The 19,631-nt window shown below is 30.3% G+C and overlaps 2 protein-coding genes, 2 long non-coding RNA genes and 1 pseudogene across 6 annotated transcripts; 2 read left to right on the top strand and 3 right to left on the bottom strand.

Annotated features, from left to right (window-relative positions):
* Positions 1-284: 284 nt before the first annotated feature.
* On the top strand, positions 285-2,106 carry LOC106445468 (DNA-directed RNA polymerase V subunit 5C). The gene is made up of 4 exons (XM_013887036.3): positions 285-638; positions 1,307-1,483; positions 1,646-1,759; positions 1,834-2,106. The coding sequence occupies exons 1-4, from the start codon at positions 348-350 to the stop codon at positions 1,957-1,959; spliced, it is 708 nt and encodes a 235-aa protein (XP_013742490.1). The 5' UTR covers positions 285-347; the 3' UTR covers positions 1,960-2,106.
* On the bottom strand, positions 2,077-4,134 carry LOC106445471 (annotated as a pseudogene).
* Positions 4,135-9,379: 5,245 nt separating this feature from the next.
* Positions 9,380-11,950, top strand: LOC106445473. Its single transcript, XR_001288485.3, has 2 exons — positions 9,380-9,618; positions 9,714-11,950. It is a non-coding gene; the product is annotated as an uncharacterized LOC106445473 (long non-coding RNA).
* LOC111198102 lies at positions 11,887-14,091 on the bottom strand. Of its 3 annotated transcripts, XR_001288470.3 has the most exons (5): positions 13,985-14,091; positions 13,822-13,865; positions 13,593-13,706; positions 13,398-13,495; positions 11,887-12,777 (listed from the first exon to the last, which is right to left on the bottom strand). It is a non-coding gene; the product is annotated as an uncharacterized LOC111198102 (long non-coding RNA). The 3 variants fall into 3 exon arrangements; XR_002664124.2 differs by having other exon boundaries at positions 13,784-14,089; XR_002664123.2 differs by having other exon boundaries at positions 13,822-14,086.
* Positions 14,092-16,350: 2,259 nt separating this feature from the next.
* LOC106449292 (extensin-2-like) lies at positions 16,351-18,592 on the bottom strand. The gene has a single exon (XM_013891068.3). The coding sequence runs from the start codon at positions 18,502-18,504 to the stop codon at positions 16,603-16,605; it is 1,902 nt and encodes a 633-aa protein (XP_013746522.1). The 5' UTR covers positions 18,505-18,592; the 3' UTR covers positions 16,351-16,602.
* Between the last annotated feature and the right edge of the window lie 1,039 nt (positions 18,593-19,631).

Genomic DNA, 19,631 nt, shown 5'->3' with positions numbered 1-19,631 from the left:
TCAGATCCTTCATATAAAATTTTGAACTCATAAAATATCTCACACTTCCGTGCAGATGCAGGTCATGATCTAGTTTTATTTTAAAATTTAAAATTTTATCATATACTAATCGGTTTCTGATGTTATTATCCAAACTGAATCAAAAACCAAAATTACCAAAAGTAAAATTAAACCAAATTTCATAACAACCGAATAGTTGTAAAATCTCTAAAACCGAAACCCAAACCGAAACAAACCAGCCTAAAATAAAATAATCAGAACTGAGCTTAAAATGGCTTTATGACAAAAACCCTTCTTCTCTCAACTACAAAACTCAATTGGTGAAAGGAAACGCTTAAGAAAGAAAAATGGAGGAGGTAATGGCTATCGAAAGGTCCTCTGAGAATGGTGTGTCGACGTTTGACGATGGAGCACACAGCCACTGCATCGCGAAGACGGAGGACAAAGGTGGGGTCGAGAGCAAGAGGTTTTACTTGGCCCGCACGACAGCTCTTGAGATGCTCCGCGACAGAGGCTACCAAGTTTCAGACGCTGAGCTCTCCCTCTCTCTCTCGGAGTTTCGTTCTGGTTTCGGTGAGAAGCCAGACCTTGAACGCCTCCGTATCTCCGTGCCTCTCCGCTCAAACCCCATGAAAAAGGTTTAAGCTTTTTCCTTTTCACCTCTGTTTTTTCGATTTGGGTATTACACAACAGATGAAAACATGGAAAAGACATTGACTTTTTTGATTATGGGTTTGCTTTTGGGTTTGGGTTTGCCTTCAAACACAAGAAATTTTGAGAAAGGCGTCGACTTTTTTCTATTTAGGGTTTTACATTTGGTTTGATTTGCCTTCAAACACAGGAAAGGCCTAAACTTTTTCAGTTTAGGGTTTCAGATTTTGTTTGGGTTTGCCTTCAAACACAGGAAAGGTGGAGACTTTTTTTCGATTTAGGGTTTTACATTTGGTATGGGTTTGCGTTTAAACTTGCAAAAGGTTTAGACTTTTTGATTCAAATGCAGTTTTAAATGATTAGTGATAAGTATGATAAGTATAGGGGTTGATCAGAGATTATGGCGAAACTGTGAGTTGGGTTTCATTTTCTTTCCATTGATTTGTGGGTTGTGTTACGTCTTGTTCTGCTGAATGTAGTATGTGTGTCTTGTCTTTTGTATCTCAATGGCAGATTGATATGAGAAATGCCGTTTTGTTTGAAACAGCTTAGTTGAGATGAGAAGTGTCAACAAACGTTTTTCTCATGCCTTACCTGTTTTCCATCAAGCTTTATCTCTCAGTTTTGATACTGAAATGGTTTTTTTTTAATGCAGATACTTGTTTTGTTCATGGGGTCTGAACCAGTCACAGTGAAAACAGTCCGTGTTATTCACAGTCAGGTTTCCAGCACTGTAGGCTTGCATGGGCTGATTCTCGTTTTACAGAGCAAAATGAACCACTTTGCTAAGAAGGAACTGGCAACCTTTCCTTGTACTGTTGAAACTTTTCCGGTAAGCCGTTCTCCCTTTTGCTGCATGATGAAATATCTTAGATATAAGTGTGAGTTACCAGGATTTGGATCGTCTTAGATGGATCATGAAGCTGATACCTGACTTAACAATCATAAGCTCACAGGAACACTTACATGTTTAAATTGTTATATGTGTCAACAGATAGGAGATTTGTTGGTCAACATCACAAAGCACACTGGACAGCCAAAGATTGAGATTTTAACCAAAGAGGAGAAAGAGAAGTTGCTGAGTGAGCATGCGCTTGAGGACAAACAGGTATGGTTCAGTTCTTCACATAGCTTCTCACCTTTTGTATTCTATGTGTGAATGGGTTTTCTTTTCGTTTTTAGCTTCCCTTGTTGAAGGAGAAGGACAGTTTCGTGAGATACCATGGGTTGAAGAAGGGCCAGGTAGTGAAGATTACATACAGCAAAGAGCCTGTTGGGCATTTCGTCACTTACCGCTGCATCGTCTGAAGAACCTCTATGCAAGCTGCAACACTTTTACTTGTTCTTCAGAAAATAGACTGCTGCTTAAGTACTTTAGTTTAAATTGTAATAAGAGCTTGGACTTGGTTTCAAAGGAGGAAAAACTAGAGCAAACAAACAAAAGTTTATTCGAAATGTAGTGAGGTACGAGTAATTACAAAGAGGCTCTCAACAAGTAGAAAAAAAAAAAAAATCTAACTTCAACAATACGAGCTTCATATGAAAGGAGTTAAGAGGAGATTGTTCCAAGAGATGCAGAGCGATGTTGTGAGACAAAAGCAGCACCTGAGTATTAGTTACCAATAAATAAATATTTGAACTCTATCAATGTATATAATATGGCATGTGACACAATACATAGTAAGGAAAGGAATTGTTTACCATTCTAAACTTCACAACCTTCTTTTGTTTCCTTGGGACGTTTCAACAAGCCCCTCACCAACACTACTACTGGATCCAGAGTTTGATGCATTCCCTAAAGCAAGTGGACCTGCATGTATATCTTCCTGTTTTGATTTCTGCGTGTTTATGCAACTCTCTCGTGTGCTGCATTTACGAGAATTCACTTTTCCTTCAATTCCCATCTTTGATGAAGAGAGTGACTCTGGTCCTTACATATCAAAAAGGCCTATGAAAGAGAAAATGAGCAACAATTCTATCTCACACTGTTTCTATGTCTAGCAAATAATTATGACCAAACATAAAAGAGTGTTAATACATAGGCAACATCCACATGGTCCTTTCTAAGTAAATTGATGCATTCGGAACAAGGGACGTACAAACTCTTATATTTTCCAAATGCAGGACCTCCTATCTTACACTCCATCAATCTAAGTTCTCACTGAGATATGAACTTGGTATGGTACATAAAAGGTTACCTCACATTCACAAAACTGTATGTGTGTAGCTTACATTATCTATATACGAAGCATTTATACACCATACTGATCAAATTGCATAATTTTGCTTACCTATATCTGGATTTTTCTTCAAGAATAACTTGCTGGTTATCCTGGCTAGTCTTATTACTGTGGGCTGTACCAATTGCAGAGGCGTCTATTACCATGTTTGCAGAGGTAGCAGTAGCAGGGTTGTAGCCTGTAGGAAGGATGCATCAGCTGATTCTTAACATCAGGACGTTGAACGGGTGAAATTACAGGCACAGGAGAATATGGATTTGTATGATTACCAAAACCAGAAGTAGCCATGTATGATACTTCAAGTGAGGTTTGACCCTTATGCTCATGACACTTCTTAGATTTTGGGGTTACTCGTACACTTGGCACACTTTGGCATGAGGGACCATTGGCGTTTCCAGTCAATGGAAATGGTGGTAATGGTTTTGATGGTTTATTGGATACATCTTTAGAAGAAGACCATAACTCATCTGATACTGCCATCGCCAAATATAGGGACATCATTACTGCAAAATCATCACTTGTGATGATATTATTGTGTGAGATGGAGACCATTAGTAGTAATCATGGGGTTTAGTAATTTTCTTTGATGTTAAGAAATATATAGCTCACTTAGAAATGATCAAAACGCAGTATTCTACAAATGAAGCAGCTTTACAAATTTTCAAATGATCTGCACAAATAAGATAAAGAAGCCAGTACTTATGAACAAGCTTCACCTGAACATTCGATGGAGATCATCAAAGCTACCAGTGTTAGCCCAGCCCTATTCTTTAAAATCACCTTGCTCTTTACTCTCGTCAGTGCTATGAAAAACATCATGACCTTTCCCAAGCTCAGACGTTTTCTCTGGTAATAATAGGGTAAGCACACACACAACTTTAACACGATTAGATTTGAAAGAATGTAGCCAAGCAAAACAGCATTGTTTCAAGAAACGCACCACCTCTCCTTGAATTATATCTTGATGGCTCAGCTAAGCATTTAGAAAGTTCAGCCGCACTCGAAACTGGACCAGGTTCTCTGGCATTAGATAGCGATAAGTCAATTTCACCAACAATAGCCTGAACTGCTTCCCGGATCACTATCATGAATGCCATTTTTAGTCCCAGTTATCTTTTGCTCAGCCGGCTTAAACCGTCTTATTAGAATATTCACTCCTTTCCTTCTTCTTACGTTGTTCACTTCTTAATTTAAAAGGCACAATATGGTCGCCTGTCTCACCGTCAATGTCATCACCCCATATCAATCATATTAGTAACCTGAAAAATAGGTTAAGACCATAAACCAAAATAAAGATCAGTTCTTTATCTGTTTATGTGAGGAGTGAGCTTAGAGGCTCCTTACCTAACTTGTAAAACTCAAGTTCTATCTCTACAATGCAGTCAAAGATTCTTCCTTGTGAATTGTGAATCCAAAGCTACAGAAACCATGGAATTGTAATCAAATCAATCCAGGGGATTTGCAGCTTACATCTCTCTCTTTATCTTAAATATTGATACATAGAAGCATCAAAGAAAGAAAAAAAAAAGGTCGACTTTATGAATACAAGACAGAGGGCTTGAACAGAACAAGAGAAGGGCACTTAACGTAAGAAGCAAACAACCAGAGAAACTCAGAATCATGAGTGATTCAAAAACCTATCAATAGTAAAGATTGAGACTTTACCTCTTCGTCGTCCCGATGAAACATGACTCGAGAAATAGAATGGAGTCACCGATTGCTCCACACATCACCAAGTTCGCACCACGAACAAAAAGAAAAACCCTCAGAAAGAAAAATAGATTAACAAGTCGCTTAACGTAGCCCTCAGGAGTGGAAAAAAAAAAACTGATGAAAATATCAATAAATTAAAACTAAACCGTAAAAATCAAACCTTTATTTAATTCAGAAAGCTTCGTGCTTGTTTTCAAGGTGGGAGCAAATAAGTTACCGTTGAGAAGACTGAGGTTTGGGCAAGAGTGGGATCCATTTTAGGAGCTATTTACGTGCCGAACTAGTGGCGGAGAGAGAATGGGCGTCGTTAGGATGCCACGTCAGACAAGATGGCGTATCTAAACTTGTGGCTGGGAGAGAGTCACAGCACCTTGACTTTCATTGCTCAAGTCTATTTATTTATTTTTTCCGTCAGCACTCAAGTCTATTTAATTTTTGCCGTTTTGGAAAAAATGAAAAAAACAAGAGAAAAATATTAGGATAGCACCAAACAAGTTTTTGTTTCCAAAGTAGCACTCAAGACTCAAAATCTCAAAAATAGGTTTCATTAAAGAGGTAAATATACATTTATACCCCTTGGGTTAATTAATCCAAACCTTAGGGTTTAGAGTTAAGAGATGAGTTTTGGAATTAAGGTTTAAAATTTTATAAAAAATAAATACTAAAATAAAAATAAAAATTTTAAAAACAGTTTCAAAAATTATTTTTAAATTATAAAAAAAATTTTGAAAAAAAATTCGAAAAAATTTTCAAAAAAAAAAACTATAAAAATTTCGAATCTGAAAACACATAATCTGAAACTATAAAAAATTTATTTTTTTCTCATTTTTAATTTTTATTTTATTTTATTTATTTTTATTTATTTTTGTTTGTTTATTTAATTTTAAACCAAGGGTATTAAGGATATTTTACCTTTCAATGAATGTCATTTTTGTGACTTTCTCCTTCTAGTACTATTTTTGAGATATAAATTTCAAAGGTGCTATTATTGACAATTGCCCAAAAAACAATACAGTATATACATCTTCTTTGTTCTTGTTTCACAATATGACTAGGTGATTTTTCTGTGCTCATGCATAGACATAAATATTTATATAATAAATATAATATAATAATTAATTGATATTTATTTTAAATTTTAAATTAATTTATAATTTGTATGCATAATTTATATTAATTATATCATATTACTTTAATTAAATATTTATCTAATTGGTTTTGTTGTTTTTACAGTCAATTTAGTTGTCATTTGGACATATTGGATTCTGTCTATTTATTTGAATTCAACTATAATATTTATTTTTTCAAAAAAAAAACTATAAAAATTTCGAATCTGAAAACACATAATCTGAAACTATAAAAAATTTATTTTTTTCTCATTTTTTATTTTTATTTTATTTTATTTATTTTTATTTATTTTTGTTTGTTTATTTAATTTTAAACCAAGGGTATTAAGGATATTTTACCTTTCAATGAATGTTATTTTTGTGACTTTCTCCTTCTAGTGCTATTTTTGAGATATAAATTTCAAAGGTGCTATTATTGACAATTGCCCAAAAAACAATACAGTATATACATCTTCTTTGTTCTTGTTTCACAATATGACTAGGTGATTTTTCTGTGCTCATGCATAGACATAAATATTTATATAATAAATATAATATAATAATTAATTGATATTTATTTTAAATTTTAAATTAATTTATAATTTGTATGCATAATTTATATTAATTATATCATATTACTTTAATTAAATATTTATCTAATTGGTTTTGTTGTTTTTACAGTCAATTTAGTTGTCATTTGGACATATTGGATTCTGTCTATTTATTTGAATTCAACTATAATATTTATTTTTTGTAAATATATTAGTTTTTGATTAATTTTCTTATTTGCATTTTAGGTTGGTTGTTGTCTTAAATACATAAATATATTTTATTAAGATTATGTATAATTTAAGATATATTGTGATTAGAATAAAATAAAAAATAAACTAAAATATCTGATTCCAAATTACATAAATTAATATAATGATAATATTCTAAAGTCTCATGCATATATATAAATTTTACAAAAAATCTAAATTGTAACAGTGAGTTAATATTTTATTTATCATTTGTTAATATGTTTTAAGTCATCATATAATTTAAATTTATAAAATAAATAAATTATTATTATATAAACAAAATAAATAAATTATTATTATATAAACAAAATACATAAATTATACATTCTTATTGTAGTTACATCTATGATTTTAGATATAAGTTGGATTAGTTGCTAATATGTTCATTTGTTAATATGTTTATTGCTAAAATTTATTTTTAGTTTTTTCAATATCTCTTAAAATATGCAGTAAAAATGTGAATGTATTTTATAAATTATATTGTATAAGTAAAATAAAATTTATTTATTTTCTTGTAATTGTAAGATATTATAGTAAAGTAAATATATGAAAAAACATAAAAAAAATATTTCAGTAATAATAATAATTTTTTTTTCAATTAAACTTATATATGTTTATGTTACTTAATTATTTTGTGTAATCATCTAAGAAAATATATAGATATATATATAAAAATTCAATCACTTTGAAAATATATATTTGTATTGTGTAAAATTATGTTTTAAAATAAAAATATTTCTTTTTCTAATATCAAGATCATTTGTGTGAACTTTTGTTTTTATGGAATCACATTATATACAAATATAATTTTTCATCTAAGAAGATGTAGATAAAAAAAGTATTTTATTACTTCAAAAGTATATTTTTTGTTACTTAAAGATATCTTTTAAATGGAATATTACTATTTTGTGAACTTTTCTTTTTTTATGAAATCATATTATATATACATATTTTTCATTTTTAAATTATTTTTAAAACTTTAGAAATGTTTCCTTTTTATTTATATTGTTATTTGGAAAATTTTAAAAAGTAAAAAATATTATTTAAATGTACTTTTTTATTTCATTAGGGGTATCGTAGTAATCAACCACCGTGAGAGTTAACGTGAGCGCGACACCTAAGAAAGTGACTTCTCAAATAATATTATAGAGATTACACATATTCTAACTCATAATTATTTTCAACTATTGATTTACCTAAAATATAACACAATTTAATAAGATAATATATTATCAAAGAACTTATATAAATATTTTATTCCAATAAAAATAAAGTTAAAAATTAATATATATAGATATATATGTAAATATTATATTGTACATTAATTTTATATACATTGAATTCTATCTTTAAATTTTCTTAATATTTCTAAACGTATTAATTTATTTTGTCAGTTGACATTTAATTACATTTTAAGGTATATATTTTCTACATACCAAATAATCAAATAAGAATAACACAAAAAATTCTTTAATATTTAACTAATACATATATCATAAAATCAACTATTCTTTTTATTTTTACATTAAAACATTCTTTAAATATGTAAATCTAAAATTAATTTTTGCAACTTAATAAAATATCGAAGTCTCAATTTTATTAATTTACTGAGTTCTTACTGTATATATATTCAAACTGAAGATTTATATTGTTAATTTCTAGTGATATATTTTGTCATATAATCATGTTTTCGAAGTTGAGTACAATAGAATTTTAAAGGATTTTTAACGCTAAGATCCCTCAACTAAGTTTGTTTTGGGTAAAAACCATCAAACTAAGTAGTTAGCGAAAAAAACCCCAAACTAAGTTTATTTAATGTAGTAAACCCTAACATGTCATAATTACCATTACTACCAGTAAATTTTTAGTTTAGGGGTTTCTACGTTAAGTAAACATAGTTGAGGGGTTTTACAATTAAAAATATAAAAAATATAAAAAATTCAAAATTTTATAATATTATCTAAAAATTAGTAACTTAAATTTCAAAATTAGCATTTTTAAAATTTTTGTAAATATATGAGCTTGATGTGTTTTTAACATTAACATTATATATATGTATATATTAAAAATGTAAGAACCTATAAAATATAATAAAATTATCTAAAGATTTATTATTATATTTTTATTAGATAAGATATATTTTTATTATATTTTCTTGTTTTTTACATTTTTAATCTTTTAGTAATTTTCTTACAGGTAAATCTTTAGATAAGTTTTATTTATTTTCTTGGTTTTTACATTTTTAATTTATGCATATATGTGTTGATTTTAAAAAACACATCAAACTCAATATTTACAAAAAAAAAAAAATGCTAACTTTAAATATTGAAGTTAATTGATGAATTTTAACGTTAAAAATCAAATTTTTATATCCAAAACAAACTTAATTGATGAATTTTAACGTTAAAATCAAATTTTAAACAATCCATGCATATCAGGTAATACAATTCATAAACAAAACGTCCTTTGTTGTCCAAAATTACCATGTCAAGAAATACATACACATAATCGCAATGTGCAAAGTACTACGAACAAATGGCAATCAATCTTTGCACAAGTTAAATTAAAGAAAACACAGCAAATGAAGGTCTTACACCCAAATTATTAATTCATATCCAAAGAAATTGTAACAGGTTGAATACATGTTGTAATGAAGAAGAAAATGAAATATAAATTTTGGTAAGCTCTCAAGTCTCAGGTCTGTGTATGCTCTTTCTTCTAGACACATTTTTTGGGTTTCCACCTGATTTACATTGCCAGGAAAACAAATGCAGACATATAAAAGTTTAAGAGCAATTCTATCTGAGTCAATCACCGGCAGACGAACTCGTGTTGCCTAGCATATCAAAAGGTATTCGATCTATTCTATGTTCCAATCAGCGTTGTTATTCAGTTGTTATTTCCTTGTGTGGTTTACGGTGTTCTTTCACTGTTAAGGTTTGTCTTGATTTATGTCCTGTCATAGAAAGTTTTTTGTTGTGAATTTCGTGTAAGGAGCTTTTGAAAGAAACAATGCCCAAACATAAGGCTGTATTGATCTGGTATTTTATTTCCTCAGAGGAGTGTTCGTCTCTGATTGATGGAGTTGATGTGTTTGTAAATTTTAAGGTAAAACTCCTTATTCTCAAACTCCAGCATCAACCTCTTCAATTGTCTGATTTGACACCCTTTTCTCATCTCTATATTTTTTTAATGGCATGAAGGTGAGAAGTTAGTGCTGGAAAGAAACATCACTTCCTCTGCATTGTTTCCTTCTCAAAACAGTTAAGTGTTTCAAGTAATTCACCAACAAAAGGAAAATTAGCTCCAGTGATTCTGCCGAGATTTATGTCAATACTTAAGCATATTTTGTATATATATGTCGAATAATCCTATCACTAATATTTTTAAATCGATGATTCTATACAGCTATTGTAATATTTATTGTTAAAAAAATATATTGAGATCTTAAGAGATTTAGAATTTGTGATCAACACAAAAATTTAAAACGTTACATAACTAACAAATATAATATCACTATCTAACTACCACTATATAGTATATTCTAAACATGTACAAATAAGAGTGTTTCTAATACATAGATAAGTGTACTTAGCATATATTTTCCCTAACTAAGAGGAATGTATTGAATTAAAGGTTTTAGAAGATTTTAGAGTATTTTAATTTTGGTTGGATTTAGGTGAAATTTGAAATTATTTGAGTGATTTTAGTAAAACTTAAAAATAAAAATGAAACCAATAGGTGATTTGGTATGATATTTTCTAAAAATTTCAAAGTTGTTTAAGTGATTTGAAATGATAATATATATTTTTAAGCTTGGACATTCGGGGTCCCAATCGGATTTCGGATTTCGGCTTTGTCTAATCGGGTTTTGGTTATTTAGGTTTATCAAAATCAGTCATATTTGGGTTCTATCGGGTTCAGGTCGAGATTAGTAAATCATCAGAGAACCGGTATAACCCGATGTAATTTTGGGTTCGGGTCCCAATCGGTTCTTTAGTTTAAAAGTATCTGATTTATACCTAATTTGTAGTCAAAACATAAGTAAAGTCAGTTCTTTGATTTTAGAGTATCTGATTTGTACTTATTTTATGACCGAAACATAAGTAAAATCGATTCAAAAATAAAAAAAGAAACATCAAACGTGACCACTTAAAATCAAATAAAATGTAAACATAGTAATTAATCGAAAGAAAACCAAATAACTAAAAGAATAAACGACAACAAAGTTCTCATGAAACGAAAAACATTATTCAATGAAAACAAAACCAAAATATAAAAATTTCAAGCCTCAACCGCCACCTTCAACCATCAAACTTCATGCAATAGATAATTATCTTAGAAGTATATTAAGAATTGAAACTAATTTGAAAAATAATCAATATAATTTGAAAAACCAACAACTAATTTGTTTGTTTTTTGAAGTATATACAAAATTAAAAATAATAAAAATATATTAGGAATTTTAAAAATAAATTAATTATCAAATATAAATATTAAAACTCAAAGGTTAAAAAAAAAGGTTAATCATGAATCAAAATCAGTTTTAAAAGATTAGCCCCGTTGTATAAGATTGGTGGTTTATAGTATAAGAATATTTTATTCAAAAATGTGATTTTAGCCGGATAACTCAAAATTTTCTGAAAAATATGAACCATGCAAAAATTGAAGTACTTGAAATTTAACGGGTTTCTAACATCATTATATCGAACAAACTGAAAACCAAAATATTCAATCACCCTAACCAAACTCAATTTCATAAATAACTTAGCAGTTTCTATATTTTAAACCGAAAAAATAAAAACATTAAACCGAACTAAAATAAAAAACCAGCAAATAATAAAATGGACCAAACCAAAGGGCCACGCTTAACATATTAGTTAATATATAGACGGGTTAATAAATTTGTTACCAAAAAATAATCTCGCGCTTTGAAAGCACGGGTCAAAATCTAGTCAATACTATTAAAACTGAAGGGCCTTTTTTGAGACCACCTTCAAGTTTTGAAGTATTTACAACTTCATGCCACTGAATTATTTTTAAACTATGATTTCAATTAAATTATTTTATTTTTTAAATTTCCTTTTATTTAACCATCCTATTTTTTCGAGTCTTTTTCAACGCCTTTATTTAATTTACCATGTGTAATCTTACTTTTAATCTCTCTCTGCCATCGTAGATGTATTAAAAGATGTATTCACATAAACAATTATACTTTTCAATCTTTCCATTGCTTAAACAATATATTCACGTAAAAAACTGTACAATTAAATCCAGATATCAAGTTACATGAACGATGACATGTTTATTTCATTAACAGAATTCGATTCTGTGTTTGCTTCAACACCATACATAAGGTTTAAAACCATCTTAAACTGCTATAACGCTCTTTTCCATTGCTTAAACAATATATGGCAGTAACAAATTGTACATTTAAATTCAGAACATCAAGTACCATCAACGATTACATGTTTATTTTACTACCAGAATTCAATTTGGTGCAAGCTTCACCATTAAACAATATATGTATGGTCGGCGTTATGAATGGTTGAAATACTCATGTTTATATATTTGTATGGTTGCATTTTTAGATGTATAGATTGAGATACAGAAGAACCCCTAAACCCCATTTTTTATATTTATTTCATGAATTTATTTATTAATATTAAGTAGAAAAACTAACAATTGGGTTTAAAAGTACCATCTATGGAATAAACTTTTTCTATACAAAATACCCATATTTTGAGAAAAATACGGGATTAAACCACTTTGAAACATACTGGCCAAATTATTGTATTTGCAAATCTGTTTCAAATGCAATTATTAAAAAATAAGATATATACATAACCAAAAGCAAAAAAATCGGCAAGTAAATTCATTTGGAAAAATATATATACAAAACAATAAGAATAACTAAATCATAAATATCCGGCCAATCATTGTACTTGCATATCTTCAACATATCAATAAGAGAAAATCAAAACAAGAAACCATGAATTTTGGTAACGAAAATATCTATTTTAATATACCCAAAAATCTAATTTTCCATTAATTTACTAAACTAACTGCATATATTCTCTAACTGTATTGAATAGGAAAACCTAAATCCACGACCTTTATTTTTCTTATATATACTGTCTTTTAACCTCAAAGCAACACACATTTTCTCAAAACGTTTCTCATAATATGTCTTCCAAGTAAAAGATGGTTTACCTTGATGAGATTAGGCCATGGAAGACGGGTTGGTCGAAGCCAAAGTCACCACACCTGGAAACCATCCAATGCTGGGCTTGGTGAGAGTTTGGAAATCATATTTGGAGACAAAAAGGTAATAAAAACAATAACATGGAAATTCTGTTAAGTCGTCATAGTTTAAATTCCTAAAATTTTGACCAAATGAAACAATGAATGGATCAAATTAAAACATGTATGGATGTATCAGTATAATACTTATCTTTGTACTGATTGTTTGTAGTTCCTGAAAATGTATGTGTTTTAAATCAAATTATTTTTTAATCTTATAAAAGACAAAATACATTATATTTCAATATACTAATAATTGACAGTAACAGTATATATTCTTCCATTCAATACGCACCTGTGAATCTGTGATAGTTTATATATCTATCAATGTTTAATGATACAAACTTTTTCATTTGTAGAGATGTTTGTGAACTCCCGTTGCAAACCTCACAATAAAAATAAAAGTAATATATTTTTTTTGAAAAATCAGAAGAAATTACAGGTGAATATGTAAATATTTAAGTTTTAGAGAATATGTGAATATTCCTGTTAATGAAAGTATAATATATTTTATAAATATTTATTTAATTTCTTATGGTATAAGAATCTACAATTTTAACAAATGGGACTATTTATTTGTATACCTTTATGTTTGTACGGCTTACACTTTAAAGTTCCATTTTACTGTCATCGCAACAAGTTCCCATCTCATCGGAATAAGAAAGAAAATCATCGGACCCAACTTGCAAAACAGATTTAAAAAAAAAGTTAGATCTGAAAATACAAATTATATTTAAAAGAAATGGATGAAGAGACAAAAAAAGTAACATTGGAATTACCTTTTACGGATCGGATGGAGTTATACTTTCGGAGATTCCATCTTCTTCTGTTTAACCAAGAGGAACCAGCAGTTAAGAAAAAAATGTTCTTTTATTTCTTCTGTCGAATGAAACCTGAAAAAAAAAATGTAAATCGGTTCATCTAATGGGCTTTTGGTAAATATGTTTTAATTAAAAATTCTTAAGTAAACCTGTTATTAATGGTGGATTTACTAACATGAAGACAAACCTTTGGAGTTTTTTGTCTGTTGAATCAGCTCACCACGATTTGAACTTCGATTATATTTAAGCCATCGGAGAGACATGCAAAAAAAAAAAGAAGCTTTCTGTAAGAATTGATTCGAGTCAACTCTCTGTCAAGGATGAAGAAAATAAGAGTAACAATGGGTAACCTTGGAGATGAGACTGAGTCGATTCGTGGAAGACACATATCGTTTGTTGGTTCAATCGCTATTAGAGAGTTTGTTTTTTTTTTTTTGGAAAACGAAAAGCTGTCTGAAAATGGCAAAAATATCTGGTCTCTATCATGTAAAAGCTATAGAATTTGTGTGGGCTTGGGCCGATTTTATTGAATTCCTTATGTAATAGAATTTGCTTAACATAAATATCTAAATAACAGCCCATCTTGATAATTTTATGAGCTTAAATATAGTCAAGCCACTTTCTGTCCCATTTAAAAAACAAACCACAATTATGTGCAAATAAAAATAATTAAATTATAATTAAGTCAACATTATAATGTATTAATAATATAAACATTAATTTTTCTTACAAAAACTATAACATTTTTTCAAATTCATTAAAGATAATATACAATAAAGATAATTTCATTATGAATATAAAACAAACAATATAATGGTTTATTTATAGTTATATAAAATGTATATAAGTATAATTATTAATTTATAATTTGAATTGGATGATATATTTACGTTACATTTTTCAAAAAAAAATTATTATCTTATTATTTTATCGATTTGTGTCATATTTTAAACCGGTCCAACTTGGGACCTCAAAATAATATTGATCATACTATATTCCCAAGTTAAACTTTACCTTAATATAAATATTATAATGTGTTCAAAATAATTTATGTATAATTTAAAATCCGAAAGGAATAAAAATTATAGTTTACCTTGACTTTGAAGTTAATAAATAAGAAATCATATATACTATTAAAGTAGATTGATATATTATCATTATGTCAAAAACTTAGACAATTTTCTCAATTGTGTGCTCGATTTAAAATTACACATTAAGAAATATAACCTCCTATAAATACAACCCAAACATAAATATTTTCATATAATATTATATAAAAGGATACAATACCCGCGCTTTGAAAGCGCGGATCAAAATCTAGTACTTTCTTATTTCTTATAGACTTATTGAGACTTATTGCTTTGTTACTATATGTGCCTATATTTTAAAATATTTGCGTAGATGTAATATTCTAAACCACATCCGAGACTGATGATCAGAAATTTCTCATATTTTCTTAGTCGTTATTGTTTCTATGTTTTAAATAGGGAAAATTTGGAGAAATACACTTATATGAATTTTTCATTTGAAAAGTATACCATTATTTATGTTTTTTGAAAAATACACTTCTGTATAAATGAATTTACTAAATTATCGATACTGAATATTATTATCAATTTTCATCATCATAAATTATTTAATATTTAAATTAACAGTTTTAACAAAAATAAGATCGTTTTGAAAAAGAAATCTTAATAATATCTACACAATATCTTAAATTTTTATTTTTTTGGAAAAAGAGAGAAACAAATGAGACATCATCTCTTCTTCTTCTCATGATCTTTTTTTTCTGATCCATTTTGCCAACCATTTTTTCTCTATAGTTTTCTAGTTTATTCTTCCTCTCATTCAGAGGTTTGTTAATTTTTCACCCTTGTAATTACGTACTCAACACCATCTAAATCATTTTGATCAGTTGGGGAAGCCAATGATTTGATAAGATGAAGAATCATAATTGCATGGCTTCACAAACTCTGTCATCTCGTCATTACTAAAGAGCATCATAATATCGCCATCACTTCAGTGCTCCGGTGAAGAATAGATATAGCCAAAGAAATCTAATGGACATTTTTAATATTTAACAACACATACGCCGCACATCATTGACATCCATACCAAATCTCTTATGTGTTTTCTCTCACATTTAGGTAGAACTTACTAGTCAGAAATGACTTGTACCAAAAAAAAAAATCATGATATTTTCTTTTATAATATCCTTGCTATATAAAATTTTAAATAGTAAAATTATATATTTATTTCAAACAAATCTTTATCTTAAACATAAATTATTATAGTAATAATATTATTAGTTTCAAATTTATATTTTAATTACTTAAATATACAATTTGGAAAAAAATGTCTTTTCACATTTAACAAAGTGTAGTTTTCAAAAAATAAAAAGAAGGTGTATTTTTCAAAATTTAAACTATTTATAGAGTATTTTTCAAATTATCCCTTTTAAATATCATATTTTTGTCAAAAAAATTATTTATAACAATTAACAAACAAAAAATCATTTTAACCAAACTCTTTGAAATTTTGTTTCTCAGAAAAAGTTGTGCACTTTTTATTTTTTTAAATGAAGGGGAAATTACCATGTATGACAAATCAAAATACCTTGTGTGATTGTAAATGCATGTGGTTGGCATAAAATTTAATATTATGACCAAAACATATGATATTAGTCATATGAATTTAAAATATTTATATTTTCAGATGAAATCAAATGGAAATACATATTCAAAATGGAAATACATATTCGCCATGTGCAAAGGACTACAAACAAACCACAAGCACTCTTTGCACATATTAAATTAAAGAAAACACAACATATGAAGAAGGTATGAACCCAAATTATTAATCAACATTCCAAAGAAACTGAAACAACTTGCATACATGTTATATCAAGAAAAAAATATGAAATCAAATAAAACTCGGTAGCTTATTTAAAACTTGCATTTACTGCTTTTCAGTAATATGAAGGTGGTGGTGGAGACTTGTAGTCTACCTTAGGGGATGGTGAGTAATATGGTGGTGGTGGTGGAGAATTGTAGACATATGGTGGTGGAGGAGATTTGTAATATACCTTAGGGGAAGGTGAGTAGTATGGTGGTGGAGGAGAACTGTAAACATATGGTGGTGGAGGAGATTTGTAGTATACTTTAGGAGATGGAGAGTAGTATGGTGGTGGTGGAGAACTGTAGACATATGGTGGTGGAGGAGATTTGTATATTGTTTTTGGTGAAGGAGCATAGCATGGAGGAGGTGGTGGACAAACACATACATGTGGGTGTGGTGGCGACTTGTAGTGAACTTTAGGGGATGGTGAGTAGTATGGTTGTGGTGGAGAGCTATAGATATATGGTGGGGGTGGATATTTGTAGTATACTTTAGGGGAAGGTGAGTAGTATGGTGGTGGTGGAGAGCTGTAAACATATGGTGGAGGAGGAGATTTGTAGTGTACTTTAGGTGAAGGTGAATAGTATGGTGGTGGAGGAGAACTATATACATATGGCGGTGGAGGAGATTTGTATACGACTTTGGGAGATGGTGAGTAATATGGTGGCGGTGGAGAACTGTATACATATGGTGGTGGAGGAGACTTGTACTCTACCTTAGGAGATGGAGAGTAGTATGGTGGTGGTGGTGGAGAACTGTAAACATATGGTGGAGGAGGAGACTTGTATTCAACCTTAGGAGATGGTGAGTAATATGGTGGTGGTGGAGAATTGTAAACGTATGGTGGTGGAGGAGACTTGTAATCAACTATAGGGGATGGTGAGTAGTATGGGGGTGGTGGTGGGGAACTGTAGACATATGGTGGTGGTGGGGAACTGTAAACATATGGTGGTGGCGGAGACTTGTACTCAACCTTTGGAGATGGTGAGTAGTATGGTGGTGGTGGTGGGGAGTTGTAGACATATGGTGGGGGAGGAGACTTGTACTCAACTTTCGGGGATGGTGAGTAGTATGGTGGTGGTGGTGGGGAACTGTAAACATATGGTGGTGGAGGAGACTTATACTCTACCTTAGGAGATGGAGAGTAGTATGGTGGTGGTGGTGGGGAACTGTAGACATATGGTGGAGGAGGAGACTTGTATTCAACCTTAGGAGATGGTGAGTAGTATGGAGGTAGTGGTGGAGAACTGTAAACATATGGTGGTGGAGGAGACTTGTACTCAACTTTAGGAGATGGTGAGTAGTATGGTGGAGGTGGTGGGGAACTGTAGACATAGGGTGATGGAGGAGACTTGTACTCAACCTTAGGAGATGGTGAGTAGTATGGTGGTGGCGGTGGGGAACTGTAGACATACGGTGGTGGAGGAGACTTGTACTCAACTTTCGGAGATGGTGAATAGTACGGTGGTGGTGGTGGGGAACTGTAAACATATGGTGGTGGAGGAGACTTATAGTCTACTTTTGGTGATGGAGAGTAGTAAAGAGGTGGTGGTGGAGAACTGTAAACATACGGTGGTGGTGGAGACTTGTACTCTACCTTAGGAGATGGTGAATAATATGGTGGTGGTGGAGAACTGTAAACATATGGTGGAGGAGGAGACTTGTACTCAACCTTTGGCGACGGTGAGTAATGTGGTGGTGGTGGAGGAGAAGTGTATACATATGGTGGTGGTGGAGACTTGTAGTCAACTTTTGGTGATGGGGAATAGTATGTTGGTGGTGGTGATGGAGAATTGTAAACATTTGGTAGTGGAGGAGTGTTGTATTCTACCTTTGGAGATGGTGAATATGACGGGAGTGGTGGCAAGCTATATGTACTTGGTTCATACGCAGCAACCATATTTGCCATGATGATAACGCCTAGAGCGGAAATGAGATGGGCTGAAGTCCCCATCCTAGAAGAAGATCTCATTGTGATTGTGTTTTTCTCTACCAACGCCTAACTACGTTGGTTAGTTTTACTTGTTTTGGTTTGTGTTGTAAGAAATGAGGTCCTGGGTTATATAGAAAAGCTTTTCTCTACGTCCAACAAAATCGTGGAGGCATGTCTACACGATTCTAATTTGATGAGACGTGCAGGAATGTTCAGAGAACGTCAACGAGCGCAACTTTCTATTTTTAATGACAAGTTCAAGAAGAATTGTATACATCATGGAAGCATCATTTGGTTCATTGAGCTAGTGTCTTTATTTTTTAATTTCTATGGTCAGTTTGTATATCTATTTTTGATATCCCCCTGACTTATTCTCATATGTTGGCATGTTAGACAAACTCAAACTCCTTTATTTTATTTTATTTTGTGCAAAAAACTCAAACTCCTTTATGTTTGATAAAAAAAGATCTGGACGATTTATTTCCCTATACGGATAATATACCACATATCTAAGTATTATGTTTTAGGTGAAGAAACACATGAGACATGTTTCATTCTTTATCATCCAAATATGTCGCAGTTTGTCTCTGCGTGTGTGCGCGTTGTGCCGTCTCAAATTATTTATAAGCTTTCTTCAAAATATTTATGGGCTCTATTCAAAAAATATAACAGTATTTAACGGTAATAAAATAGTTTTTAAAGTTTGTAGCTTTATTTTATATATATTTGACGTCTTGTTTGAAGTTATAAGTTCTAAATTTAGAAATATATCTTAAAAATAAAGTTTTAGACCATAATTTATATATTTATTTTCAAAATGTTTTAGTTTTTATTTTTATGTTTAGACTTGGACCATGTCCGATTGCTTCACTTGGTCATGCTATTACTGGTGTGTGCTTCATTAGAGCATATTGAGTAGCAAAAGTATGCTCAAATGTTATCTCTTGTTTAATAGCCTCTTTTCATTATACTCTGTAAAAGTTATTTACAAGTGTTATAAGAGTATGCTAGATCTTGACTCGTGCGTCCGCATGGATATTTGCTTTAATTTGTAAGAACATTATAAATTTATAATAATTGGTAATTTTTGGATTTTAAAAATTATGGTCCCGTTAAATATTATTGTTTGACTATTATTGTATTTGTAATACAAATAAATGAATACT

The sequence above is a fragment of the Brassica napus genome, chromosome A4 (genome assembly GCF_020379485.1).
Source record: "Brassica napus cultivar Da-Ae chromosome A4, Da-Ae, whole genome shotgun sequence".
Classification (NCBI taxonomy): domain Eukaryota; kingdom Viridiplantae; phylum Streptophyta; class Magnoliopsida; order Brassicales; family Brassicaceae; genus Brassica; species Brassica napus.
This window is presented reverse-complemented; position numbering and strand designations above follow the sequence as displayed.